At 42.9% G+C, this 13,519-nt stretch overlaps 2 protein-coding genes across 3 annotated transcripts in view; one reads left to right on the forward strand and one right to left on the reverse strand.

Annotated features, from left to right (window-relative positions):
- HSD17B6 (hydroxysteroid 17-beta dehydrogenase 6) overlaps positions 1-8,556 on the reverse strand; it is a 37,274-nt gene extending 28,718 nt beyond the window's left edge. Inside the window, exon 1 of the mRNA XM_073900807.1 lies at positions 8,472-8,556. The gene's annotated coding sequence lies outside the window, so the exon portion shown is untranslated. The remainder of the gene's footprint in view (positions 1-8,471) is intronic.
- A 100-nt stretch (positions 8,557-8,656) lies between these two features.
- Positions 8,657-13,519, forward strand: part of PRIM1 (DNA primase subunit 1) — a 22,363-nt gene continuing 17,500 nt past the window's right edge. Inside the window, exons 1-2 of one of the 2 annotated variants that reach the window (XM_073900811.1) lie at positions 8,657-8,831; positions 9,486-9,643. In XM_073900811.1, coding sequence (XP_073756912.1) covers positions 8,729-8,831; positions 9,486-9,643 — 261 coding nt within the window. In that variant the 5' untranslated portion in view covers positions 8,657-8,728. The remainder of the gene's footprint in view (positions 8,832-9,485; positions 9,644-13,519) is intronic. The other variant, XM_025882830.2, reaches the window with a different exon arrangement.

Below are 13,519 nucleotides of genomic sequence, written 5' to 3' on the forward strand. Positions count from 1 at the left end.
CACCACCACCACCACCACCACCACCACCACCACCACCACCCCCACCGGCTCAGGGAAGAGTCCAGTCCCGGACACTTGGGAGGACTTCATGAATCCTCGGAGGTCAGCAGCCCCAGCCTCTCCAATTAGCCACACCCCCTCCACCTTCTGCACTGCTTGCACAGTATCTCCGTCCGTGGTAAGAACCTTGTGGTAAGAGCAGGGGCCACTCCACACCCTCGGGCCAAGCTCACAGTTCTCACCAATGTCATCCATCCTTGTTCAACTGGAGAACCAGATCGGTTATAACCGAAATAAAAAGCAGAAAGAAAAGAGCTGCCCTGGCCAACCAGAGCATTTTCCATGCCCTTCGGCCCCCATCCTCTGATTTAAGTTGGAATACTAAAATATAAAACCCCAGCTGGAGTAAGGAGTAAGGAGGCCGGCTAATTTAAGCAGAGCCCACACAGACCACCAATCTGAGATCAGCTGCACAACTCTGGGATCTCAGCCTTCATGGAGTGAGACACCTTGCCAAAGAGCTGCAGCTGCTTAGTCTTGGGCCCTGCAGCCAGGATGTGTACGTGTATGTATGTATGTACGTGTGTGTTAATAACAGCTTTATTGACACAGTTCACATACCATATAATTAACCCTTTCAAAGTATACAGTTCAGTGTGTTTTAGTATATTCACAGGGTATCTCATTTCAGAACACTTTCTTCACCCCAAAAAGAAACCCTGTACTCCTTAGCAGTCACCATTTTTCCCTTCTCCAGCCCTAGGCAACTACTAATCTACTTTCCACATCTACGGATTTGCCTAATCTGGACATTTCACATAAATGGAATCACACAATATATGGCCTTTTATGACTGGCTCCTTTTGTTTAGCATAATGTTCTCAAGGTTCATCCATAATGTAGCATGTATCAGTATGCAATATTGTGATTTGTAAGAAATATATATTTGGTCTTTCAGATGACCAATTATTTATTTTTCATATATGTTTGGTCTTTGTCCATGTTTCTGGCTCACAGCTCCCAAAGCCCTTGGAATTTCCTGAGGGATAAAGGGCAATGGAAAGGATGCCTGGGTGGCTCAGTCAGTTAAGCATCTGCCTTCAGCTTAGGTCATAATCGCAGGGTCCTGGGATCGAGTCCCACATCAGGCTCCTTGCTCAGCGGGGAGCCTGCTTTTCCCTCTCCCACTCCCCCTGCTTGTGTTCCCTCTCTCTCTGACAAATAAATAAAATCTTTAAAAAAAAAAAAGATCAATGGGAGCATCTTTCCTTATGATAATATTTGGCCTTTTGTCCTCAGTCCCTGAAATCACTCCAGAGCCATGAAGGTAAAATGATGTATTGCTATTCATAACAAGCCCCTTTCTACCACAACTGGGCTTATGTTAATGAGGTGACTTTTGGAAAGCACTTCATTGGCTGCCAGGAGAACCAACCAGGAACAGAAGTTGGAATTTTCAGTCCCACCGCCAGACCCCAGGGAAAGAGTGGGGCTAGAGATAGTTTAATCACCAATGGCCAATGATTTAATCTATTGTGCCTATGTAATAAAGCCGCCATAAAACCCAAAAGGGCAAGGTTCAGAGAGCTTCCAGGTTGGTGAACACATGCAGATTAAATTCAGGTAGAATCTGAAGAGGGCATGGAAGCTCCAAGCCCATTCCCACATACCTTGCCTTATGTATCTCTTCATCTGGCTGTTGATTCATATCCTTTGTAATAAATTGGTAATCTAGTGAGTAAAGGGGTTTCCTGAGGTCTGTGAGCAGCTCTAGAAAATTAATCAAACCCGGGGCGCCTGGCTGGCTCAGTCGTTATGCAGCTGCCTTCGGATCGGGTCATGATCCCAGGGTCCTGGGATCGAGTCCCGCATCGGGTTCCCTTCTCAGAGGGAAGCCTGCTTCTCCCTCTCCTACTCCCCCTGCTTGTGTTCCTTCTCTCACCATGTGTCTCTCTATGTCAAATAAATAAATAAAATCTAAAAAAAAAAAAAGAAAAGAAAATTAATCAAACCCAAGGAGCGATTTGTGGGACCCTCTGATTTGTAGCCAGTTGGTCACAAGCACAGGTGACAAGCTGGGGCTTGCGATCAGCATCTGAAGTGGGGCAGTCTTGTGTGATTGAACCCTTAACCTACGGAATCTGATGCTAGCTCCAGGTAGATACTGTTGAATTATAGGACACCCAGCTAGTGTCTGAAGAATTGGTTTGGATATGTGCACCCTCCAACCACACTGGAATTGGTATCAGCACCCTTTCACAACTCTCCCCCCTTGGCTCTTATGAAATCACCCTTCCCATCTCTTTTCCTGCTTCTATTCCTATTCATTCACATTGGCTTTGCTGGCTCCCCTTCCTCTACCCAGTTTTTAAAGTCAGTATCTTTAAGAGTTCCCTCCTGGCCTTTTTTCTCTTCTCACTGTACATATCCTCAGTCATCACCGGCTTCAACCCGGATCTGAGTGCTAATGACTTGCAAATCTCTGTCTTCAGTCCAGTTCACTCCTGAGATCTAGCTCCTCAGATCCAAGTGCCTGCTGGACATCTCCCACCTGGCTGCACCCATCCATTCCATAATGTATTCCCCCAACTACATGCTAGGTCCTATCAAGTTACTGGAGACAGTAGGGGTGAGTAAAGTAGACATGATATTTGAAATCTTAGAACTTATAGTCTTAGCAGGAAAAACAGACATTAAATATATAGTCCCACAAATAAATATATCATTACATACTGATGGGGTCTATGAAAGAAAAGCATAGGATGCTTTTAGGGGGTATCTCAAATTAAAAATTATACTTTCAAATTAAACTCAAATTAAACTTTCCAAAACTGTAGAAGGACGCTTTGTTGCAATCTAATCCTCCTCATTTTCATGTTATTTCCTGTCCCTAAATCTATTCAACATTCAACAAATGTAATGAGTGCCCGCTGGGTGCCGGACAACCCACTTCTCACCAGTTGCCCAAGCCTGAAACCTGAGCAATCATCCTAGACCACTTCCTCCTTCCCCATATCCAATCAATATTAACTCTACCTTCTTTTTTTTTTTTTAAGATTTTATTTATTTATCTGACAGAGAGAGACACAGCAAGAGAGGGAACACAAGCAGGGGGAGTGGGAGAGGGAGAAGCAGGCTTCCCACGGAGCAGGGAGCCCGATGCGGGGCTCGATCCCAGGACCCTGGGATCATGACCTGAGCCAAAGGCAGACGCTAAATGACTGAGCCACCCAGGTGCCCCAATAACTCTACCTTCTTAAGTCAGTTATGTCCACCCAATCCCCTCCATCTCCACTTTACTGCCTTAGTTCAGGCCACAAGTATTTGTCACCTGGATTCCAGCAAAAGTTTCTGGGGATTGCTCTGCTTCTGGTTGCTCTCTCCCCTCCTATCTGCCCTCCTCAGGGTTCCAGAATTTATTTCTAAAACACAACTTTGGGGCGCCTGGATGGTTCAGTTGGTTAAGTGTCTGCCTTTGGCTCGGGTCACGGTCCTGGGGTCCTGGGATTGGGCCCTGCATCAGGCTCCCTGCTCAGTGGGGAACCTGTTTCTCCCTCTCCCTCTGCCCGTCCTCCCCATTCATGCTCCCTCTCACACTCTTTGTCTCTCTCAAATAAATAAATGAAATCTTTTTAAAAAAAAATAAAACACAACTCTGATTATGCCTCTCCCCTGCTTAAAAGCCTTCTAAGGCTCCCCACTGTCTTCCGACCAATCCAAATTCCTGTGGAAGAACAAGGTTTGATGTGTTCCCATTTGAATCTGCCATCCTTTATTTTATACAGCCTGCAAAGAGAAAGCTAGACCCAAAGAGTATGCAACTTCGTGACTAACATGAAAACCTACACAGTATGTATACTGGCAGGTTACTTACCAAAAAAACTGATGGGTTAACTTATAGTTTAGGTGAAAAAATTCAATTTTATACATGAAATCCAGTGTAGAGATTAAAAAACAACTGCAATGTCCTATAACACTTGTTTTATTGGCTTTGTGGCCATCATTTGCTTTGTGGTTAAAAGCAGCATCCCTGTGAGAGTAAATTAAAACTTTGCCCTTAAACAATTATGAAGGTGCTCTTTATTACTTTTCAGTAGTTCATGATAACCAGAGACAGAACCTATCATAATTAAACCTAAATATGACCTTGGCCCCACCTAGATAGTCTCTATTATGCTCTTGATTCATCAGAACATATTCTCTAGTCCTCTCTTCCTTACCTTATTAAAGAGGAAAACAACTAGCACAGAAGTATATCAAATTTTCAAATTACTTGTTTCAACAAGATTATTTACTCCCAAGACATCTCATCAAATAATGGTATGATCAATATTTTATCTTAATTTTAATCAAAGTGGAATAAAAATGGAAGATAAAGAATTTTTATTTCCACACATCTTAGCTTGGCGGATATCCAATGCTCTGGCCATAGCTTGCCTCTTAGCCCCATATCTCACCAGGCCTTCCCTTCAAGTCTGAGCTCTGTCCAAACGAACTACTGGCACTTTCTGGAAAGTGCCACGCCATTTACAATTTTGTGTCTGTGCTCCTTTACCAATCTTACCCAAGTCTTACGGAAAATGCTGATACCAATAGACAGCTGGTTATAAATGCATCTATAGGGGCCCCTGGGTGGCTCAGTCGTGAAGTGTCTGCCTTCAGCTCAGGTCATGATCCCAGGGTCCTGGGATTGAGCCCTGCATCGGGCTCCCTGCTCAGCAAGAAACCTGCTTCTCCCTCTCCCACTCCCCTTGCTTCTGTTCCTTCTCTCGCTGTGTCTCTCTCTGTCAAATAAATAAATAAATAAAATCTTTAATAAATAAATAATACCTTTAAAAATTAAAAATAAAAAAATAAATGCATCTACAACACTTCCTTTCACTTTTTGATTTGTGTCTATTGCCCCTACTAGCTTATAACTTTCTCGGAAACAGAAACCATGTCATCAATTTTTTTCTCCCCAGAGCCTAAGTGTCCAACACAAATGTTCATTAGCTATCTGTGGATCTATCTACCACATAGATCATCTTTTACATGCTAAAAACAACCAGAATAACAATAGTCGTTGAACGGGAAGGGAAGTCCACGAGGTAAGTGTCCAAGTCTGCAAATGACTTAGGGAGACCTAGAACTGATGGATTACTCAAAAAGGATGACAGCAGATGTATACGGTAACTGTAAAGGGGATGGCAGATAGTAAAAGGCTTGAAGGACAAAGGGGTTTCGCACCTAAGGGGATGAAAGCGCAAGGGGGCACCAACTGAATGGCAATACTGCCTCCCAGTGGCACCGAGGATAACAGCCTCTCTACCAGAGCATTTGCACAGAATTAGACCGTTTTCTCACACCTTGTAGTAGTGGCCTATGAGTTAACTGTGCTAGGGACCTCTCACTTCATCTCATTTAATTCTCATGACAACCCCTTGTCGAGACACAGCACGTAGCTTAGGGGTTAAATGCAGAGAGCTATCTGGCTGGTGTGACCTTAAACAAAGTATTTAAATTCTCTGAATATTTCCCCAGCTACAAAATAGGATAATATTAGTATCTACCATATAGGGTTATGAGGGGTACATTTTTTTTACTCACAACCCTGAGATCAAAATCCAAGCTGAGATCAAGAGTCAGACACTCAATGGACTGAGCCACCCAAGTTTCCTGATAAATTCTTTTTTTTAACAATTCTATACATTACTCAGTGCTTACCACAGTAAGTGTAGTCACCATCTGTCACCAAACAGTATTATTACCATCTTATTGACTATATTCCCTATGCTGTACTTTTCATCTCCGTGACTTATTTTATAACTGGAAGTTAATACTTCTTAATCCCCTTTATCTATTTCACCCCCCCCCCCCCCCCCCCCCCCCCCACCGCACCCACCGCACCCACCTCACCTCCAGCAACCACCATTTTGTTTTCTGTATTTAAGAGTCTGGTTTTTTGTTTCTTTGTTTTGTTTCTTAGATTCTACATGGTGAAATCATAAGGTATTTGTCTCTGTCTCACTTATTTCACTTAGCATAATACTCTCTAGATCCATTCATGTCGTTGCAAATGGCAAGATCCCACTCTCTTTTATGACTAAGCAATATTCCATTGTGTGTGTGTGTTTATGTGTGTGTGTGTGTGTGTGTGTGTGTGTGTGTGTGTGTGTACCTCACATCTTTGCCCATTCATCTATTGGTGGATATTTGGGGTGCCTAGATATCTTTGCTACTGTAAATAATGCTACAATAAACATAGGGGCACACATATCTTTTCTAATTAGTACTTTTCTTTTTTTAATTTTTTAAAAGATTTTATTTGTTTGAGAAAGAGCGAGAGAGAGAACACAGAAGGAGAGGGAGAAGCAGAACCCCCACTGAGCAGGGAGCCTGACATGGGGCTCAGTTCCAGGACCCCGAGATCATGACCCAAGCCAAAGGCCAACACCTAACCAACTGAGCCACCCAGGCGCCCCAGTGCTTTCATTTTCTTCCGGTAAATACCCAGTAGTGGAATTACTGAATCATATGGTATTTCTATTTTAATTTTTTGAGGAAACTCCATACTGTTTTCCACAGTGGCTGCACCAATTTACATGCCCACCAACAGTCCACAAGGGTTCTTTTTTCTCTACATCCTCACCAACACCTGTTATTTCTTGTCTTTTTTATTTTAGCCATTCTGACAGGTGGAAAGTGGAAGAATAAATTCTCAGAAGGATACCTGACAGCATAGCAAATGCTATATAAATACTAGCTATTACTATTATTCCTTTTCCTGATGAGAAAACTGATGTTAAATAAATCGAGCAGATAGTAAGAACTCAAAAAATTTAACTTCCTTTGCTTTCTCCCCTTACATCTTAGCTCCTTCTGGTGTTGCCCTCCTTAGTGGTCCTGAAATTCAAACAGGGGACTCCCAAACATCCCAAAGAAGTCAGTTCCTAAAGGCAGCAATGAGAAAACTGAGAAACCTCCATTAAACAGTCCAGACAGATATGGTTCTGGAAAAGAGCACTCCCCAGAGCACTCGTCATTATTATTAGAGTAAAGACCTTCCCAGTAACAAAACTCACCCTACCCAAAACAAGATGCATAAGGATTATGAAAATCAACTAAGATCTGTGCAGGAAACCAGATTTCAAGGAATATTCAAGTAAGTATGATCTGCCCAGAGCCCATTTTGACCACTTTGCCCACAGAAGCTGAAAGACCGTGATCATTTTCGAGATTAGGCTAATAATAACTTACTAGAGACTCTATGCTCTCCCTGCTCTCCTACTGTTACTGCAAACATAAAATTCATGAAAATGATGGTTTTTAAGTGACATGATATCTTTGTGATTATAGACTGCCCACCCAGTCCGCATTTGCAATGAGGTGTGTCTTTACCAGGTAAGATTGATTGGCAGATCTGCACATTAGTAGCAAACAGGCTCCTTTTATACTTGTAAAGCTCTCCAGGATTCTGCAAGATTCCTCTAATTCAGATTTTAGCATTCCTGGGTGTTCTTTTTGAGAGACTGAATATACGAACAGTAGCCAGACCATATATAAAAACAGAACTCTGAGGGCTGCTGGGTAGCTCAGCTCACAGAGCATGCAACTCAGGGTTGTGAGTTCAAACCCTATGTTGAGCGTAGAGTTTATGTAAAAACAAAAACAAAACAGAACCGTGACCTACAACCTGAAGAAGCCAACCCAGGTAACCAGTCCCCATATCTGTAATAAACAGCTCAGGAAGCCAGCCTGCTCTAAGTCAGACTTGCAGAGGTCAGACCATTGTCTCTAGTAACCCCTGTAACAATTGGCCCCAGATGGCCAGGACTTGATTAATAAGTATCAGCTTCCCCAGATTTTGTGGCCACTTCCAATTTAGGACCAACCAGAGAAAGCCAATACGCGCTCCTAATGAATCCCACAGAATGTCCCTACTCCTAGTTACCCCAACTACAGCTTTCCCGTTGAATCAGGACATTCCTGAAACCTCCCCTCTCCCCCACTATAAAGCTTCCCCACTCCTCTGCCTGCCTTTGAGTCTCTGCCAAAACTCAAGTGTCTGCAGCTGACCCCCTTGAATAAATAGCCTTTGATTTTCTTATTTGGTTGGTCTTCGTTTATTTCCACATATTGGACCTAGTAATTCTAGGAAGAATTAATTTCCAAACCCTCTCAAAAAGACATTGGCTTAGGGGCGCCTGGGTGGCTCAGTCGGTTGTCTGCCTTGGGCTTGGGTCATTCTCCCAGGGTCCTAAGATCGAGCCCTGCATTGGGCTCCTTGCTCAGCGGGGAGCCTGCTTCTCCCTCTGCCTCTGCCTGCAGCTCTGCCTGCTTGTGCTCTCTCTCTGAAATGAATAAAAAAAGAAAAAAAGATATTGCTTTGCATTGTTCAAATGCGTTATTTCGAAAACATTCATAAAGTTAGCGGGGAACATTTTTTTACTTCATCTTAATAACCTAAGTCAATATGCTCAAGGGCTCACCTTTCTGTAGGAGACCTTCCTTCCGGGAATGGGAGCGGCTTTCTTCTACCCACCAGAGCAGCTGACCTAGTGAGGACGCTGAAAGGCCCAGACCACGCCGCGCTCTAAGCCAACCCCCAAGTGGGAACTACAATTCCCAGCGGCCCGTGCAGACGCCGGGCCACGGGCACAGCGCGCCTGCGCAGTGTCAGAGGCTCCGGCTGTGTGGTTCCCGCCAATTCTTGTGGTAACCCTGCAGACGTTGAGTCCCGCGCTCCATGGAGACGTTTGACCCAGCCGAGCTGCCTGAGCTGCTTAAGCTTTACTACCGGAGGCTTTTTCCCTACGCCCAGTACTATCGTTGGCTCAACTATGGCGGAGGTGATGGAAGCCGGGAGGGGAGTGGGTAGTGGTTCGGCGGGGAGGGTGAAGAGGTTCTGGGAGGGTACCTTGGAATGACAGTATGAAGTGCCTCCTGTGCGCTAGGCATTATGCCGGGCGCCTTCGCGCATTATCTCGAGCCCTTCCCACCACCTCAGAGGTATAAATGGGCCGAGAGAGGTTACGGTAACCAGCCTCCGGCCACACGGTAAAAGAAAGAGCCGCTGCTCCTACCACTACGTGGTGGCACTCACGTTCAGTGCCCCATTTACCTACCGCGGTGCCTGAGCCAGGGAGATTACTGGGTCGTAGCTTGAAGCTGCAGAGGCATGTTCTGTATCAGGGACAGCCGGGCATCTCCCGGAAGACGAGAGGTACTGAACTCTTCGCAGCTGAACTTAGTAGTGTCCGCCGAGGAGAGACAGGGGACATTACATCTTTAAAATATTTCTGCATATTTTTCCTCATATTTACTTTTTCCTATCAGTTGCAGGATGGTAAGCCCCTTCAGATTAGGGACTAGGTTTTTTTTTTTTTAACGTGTAACAGCGTTGTGCAGAGGGCTCATTAAAAATATCTTATTGGTTAATGTTTTAATGAGCTGAGCTGAATAAATTACCAAATTAACTTTAAAGTTGTATATTTATTTTGCAGTAATAAAGAATTACTTTCAACACCGTGAATTTTCATTCACATTGAAAGATGATATTTACATTCGCTACCAATCCTTCAACAACCAGAGTGATCTGGAAAAGGAGATGCAGAAAATGAATCCATACAAGATTGATATAGGCGCGGTATATTCCCACAGAGTAAGAAATCGGTTTTTTATGTATTTTGTAGTTTTGTTGTTTAAACCAGGAATGGATTGGTGCTCCCATTGTTTTGAGGTTAAATTTTTAGAGTTTATTCTAATTGAGTCCCACTTTAACTTTTTGCAAGTAGATTGCAATATTTTCTGTTCTTTGATATTCTACATTACTGACTGGAAATCATTTGGAAGTGAGTTGGTTGTATTCTCACTAGGACAAAAAAATTGAGTATCTGGCCAAAAGAGTAAATGAGAAAGTCAGCATGGTTTAAAGGAGCGTATTTTAAAAGAATTACATTGTCTTCCAGCAATGGAGGTGTTTTATTTTGTTTTGTTTTTGCATTTTTTTAATTTTATTATTTTTGTTTTTTAAGTAATCTCTATATCCAATGTGACCCAGAGATTTAGAGTCACATGCTCTACCGACTGAGGCAGGCCAGCACCCCATGGAGTTATTCTTGATTCCTCTATATCTCTCATACTCCTATATCTATTCCATTAGGAAATCTCTTTAGCTCTACCAAAATAGTATCTGAAATCCAACCACTAGTACCATTGCTACTACCATCCTCATCATCTTTCATCTGAATTACTGTAAAAACTTCCTAACAATTTGCTCCTGTATACCCAGAGTCTATTCTCAACACAGTTGCCAGAGCAATCCTTTTAAAACAAGTTAGATTCTGTGATTCCTCTGCTCAAAACCATTCTCTAGTGGCTCCCCATTTCACTCAGAGTAAAAGCCCGTCTCTCCCCCTCACTCACTCTGCTCCTGCCACACTGACCCTTGCTCAAGCAGTTTCCACTGTCCAGAACCCATTTCCCCAGATATCTCCTTGGTTCCTTCCCTCATTTCCTCAAGTCTTCACTCAGTGAGGCCTACTGCAACCTGCCACTCCTCCTACCCATTGCCACTGATATAGTCTAAATGTCTAGAATAGTGCCTGGCAGAGAGAGAACACCGTAAGTATTTGTTGAATGAATGAACATACCAAAATTGCCCTTCTTTCTCTCCTTAAAAATACACATATGGGGTGGGGGAGGGGCGCCTGGGTGGCTCAGTCAGTTAAGCATCTGCTTTTTGCCTTCGGCTCCGGTCGTGGTCCCAGGGTCCTGGGATCAGGCCCCATGTCAGGCTCCCTGCTCAGTGGGGAATCTGCTTCTCTCTCTCCCTCTGCCCCTTCTCCCCTGCTTGTGCTCTCTCTCTTGCTTTTGCTTGCCCTCTATCTCTCTCAAGTAAATAAATTTAATAAAAAATCTTTAAAAAAAAGACACATGGGGGAGAAACACACTCATGGGATAATAGCTTTTGTATGGAGCTTTTTCTTTTTTTTTTTCTTCTAAGATTTATTTATTTATTTGAGAGAGAGAGAGAGAGAGCACATACCCAGCAGGGAGAGAGGCAGAAGGAAAGAATCTCAAGCAGTCTCTGCGCAGAGCATGGAGCTCAATGCCAGCCTCGATCCGGTGACCCTGAGATCATGACCTGATCCAAAATCAAAAATCAGACACTTAATTGACTGAACCACCCAGGTGCCCCAGGCTTTTTTTTTTTTTTTAAGAGTCTCCTACTCCCATTATTTTCTGCTCCCCAGAGGCAACTACTTTCTTTTTAGCTGATTCTTAGGGTATTTGCCCCTTGTGTGTAAATAACATTTTAATATTTCTTTCATTTTCCATTTTAAGCATTATCTACTGACCTTCTTTTCTGGCAGATAAGGATTTGGCTTTTTTTTTGTTTAACCTCACCGCTTCCCTTCCCATTTCCACATGTCCTAATATGTTTGTTAGATTAAAAATCAGGGTTAGATCACTAACTCAACCCCAGACTCCTTACCAATTGTCTAAGTCTCCCCATGTATTCAGACCCATCAGGTTTTTGTCAGTTTCATCCTGAAGAAATTTCACCGGCAGCTTTCTGACCTCCAAGCTGGACTGATGGCTCTCTCTAAGCCTCATGGATAAATATGGTCTTGTAATCACCCCGGTTTCCTTTCACCTCTCTCCCATTTTGGATACTGTATTGCCCAAATCCTTTGTTCTCTTTTTGGTTTACTTCCTCTTTAAGGTAAAGTACATCCTCCAGGAGCTTCCAGAGAAAAGGTGCATGGAAAAGAAAATATTGGACACTTTCTGTATCTGGAAAATGACTTCATTCTACCTCTATGTTTAACTAATGGTTGAGTTTGTAAATCAGTTTCCCTTAGAATTTTGCATGATATGCTAGTTTCCAGTGTTGCTGTTAAGAAGACTAATGCCATTCTGATTCTTGCTCCACTGTATTGGACCTGAAAGCTCTTAGGATTTTCTACCTATCCCCTCTGTTCTAATGTACTAAAATTTCACAATGATGTGCCTTGGCGTGCATCTTTTTCACCTGTTGTGCTAGTACTTGATGGGCTCTTATGATCATGAACTCATGTCCTTCAATTCTGGGAAATTTTCCTTTTTAAGATTTTATTTTGAAGTTTAAAAAAAAAGATTTTATTTTTAAGTAATCTCTATACCCAACATGGGGCTCGAACTTACAACCCAGAGATCAAGAGTCTTATGCTCTACCAACTGAGCCAGCCAGGCACCCACACCTATCTTTTCTTTCTTAAATACAATTTTTTCTATCTGTAATTTTTATTTGGTCTCTCTAGAAATCCAAAAGTCAGATGTTATGTGTCTTGGACTGGTCCATTAATTTTTTTTTTCCTCCTATTTTCTATTTTGTTTGTTCTTTTGCTCTACTTGCTGAGGAATTTCCTCAGTGGTTTTCACTTCTGCTGTTATATTTTAATTGCCAAGATTTTTTTTAGAGCATCCTATACTTTTTTTATTGATATGTCTTATCTTTCTGAGGATATCAATGATAGTTTGTTTTCTGTTGTGCAATCTGTTTTCTCAAAGTTGCTTTTATTTTCCCATTTTTTCTCCTCTTTCATATTAGAGGCTTTCCTCGTAAGTCTGATAATTTCTTGCATGCTGTTTATATTTAAAAATAGAGTACTAAAAAAGCTGATTGGAAGTTATGTATACATGGCTGAGATTTCTTTATCACAGGGTGATCTGGCTGGGCCATTTTGGGGGGAGGAAGCTCCAACATCAGTTTCTCTAGATTTTTGCTTGAATGAAAACTCCACTAGCACAGAGATCTTTGTTTTGATCACTGATCTTCTATTCCAGAGCCTATAATAGTGCCTGACATTCCTAATCAGATTCTTCAGAGAGGAATCTTCTGGTGTCCTGCCTGGGGTGGCAGTGATAGGGTATAGAAGTGGGGGAGAGGGTTCTTAACTTTCCACCCGTAGATGTCCACTTAATCCCCTGTATGTCAGTACAATACACTTTCCTCAACTGTGCCTTTTGTTCCTACCCCCATCCCAGTCCAGAGAGACCCACTGTTTGAGGTTCTCCAGATAATAATTCAGGTGTCTTTACCAGGGAATTGAAGGCGTAGCCACCTGGCTCTGCTGAGTAAATGGAGGAATCTGGGGAACTAACTGCTTCATAAGCAGATTTTTAACTGATACTCCTGTTTTTAATCTTAGCTTCACCGCTACCTCTCTCTCTCCCCCCCCCAGGGATACCCAGTGTCACCTGAGTTTTGGGGGGATGCTGAGGTGTAAATTGGATTGCTTCTTATCTTTCCTTACTGAGAGCTTAAGATTCAGCTCTTACGGGTATTCTTATAAAAATTGTGGTGGTATTTTCTCCTCTCTCGTACTTTTTAATTTTTTTTATTTAAAAAAAAATTTTTCAGGGCGCCTGGGTGGTTCAGTTGGTTAAGCGACTGCCTTCGGCTCAGGTCATGATACTGGGGTCCCGGGATCGAGTCCCGCATTGGGCTCCCTGCTCAGCAGGGAGTCTGCTTCTCCCTCTGACCCTCTTC

This window comes from Callorhinus ursinus, unplaced genomic scaffold (genome assembly GCF_003265705.2).
Source record: "Callorhinus ursinus isolate GAN/ISIS: 27379988/994484 unplaced genomic scaffold, GSC_fseal_2.0 scaffold14, whole genome shotgun sequence".
Taxonomy (NCBI): domain Eukaryota; kingdom Metazoa; phylum Chordata; class Mammalia; order Carnivora; family Otariidae; genus Callorhinus; species Callorhinus ursinus.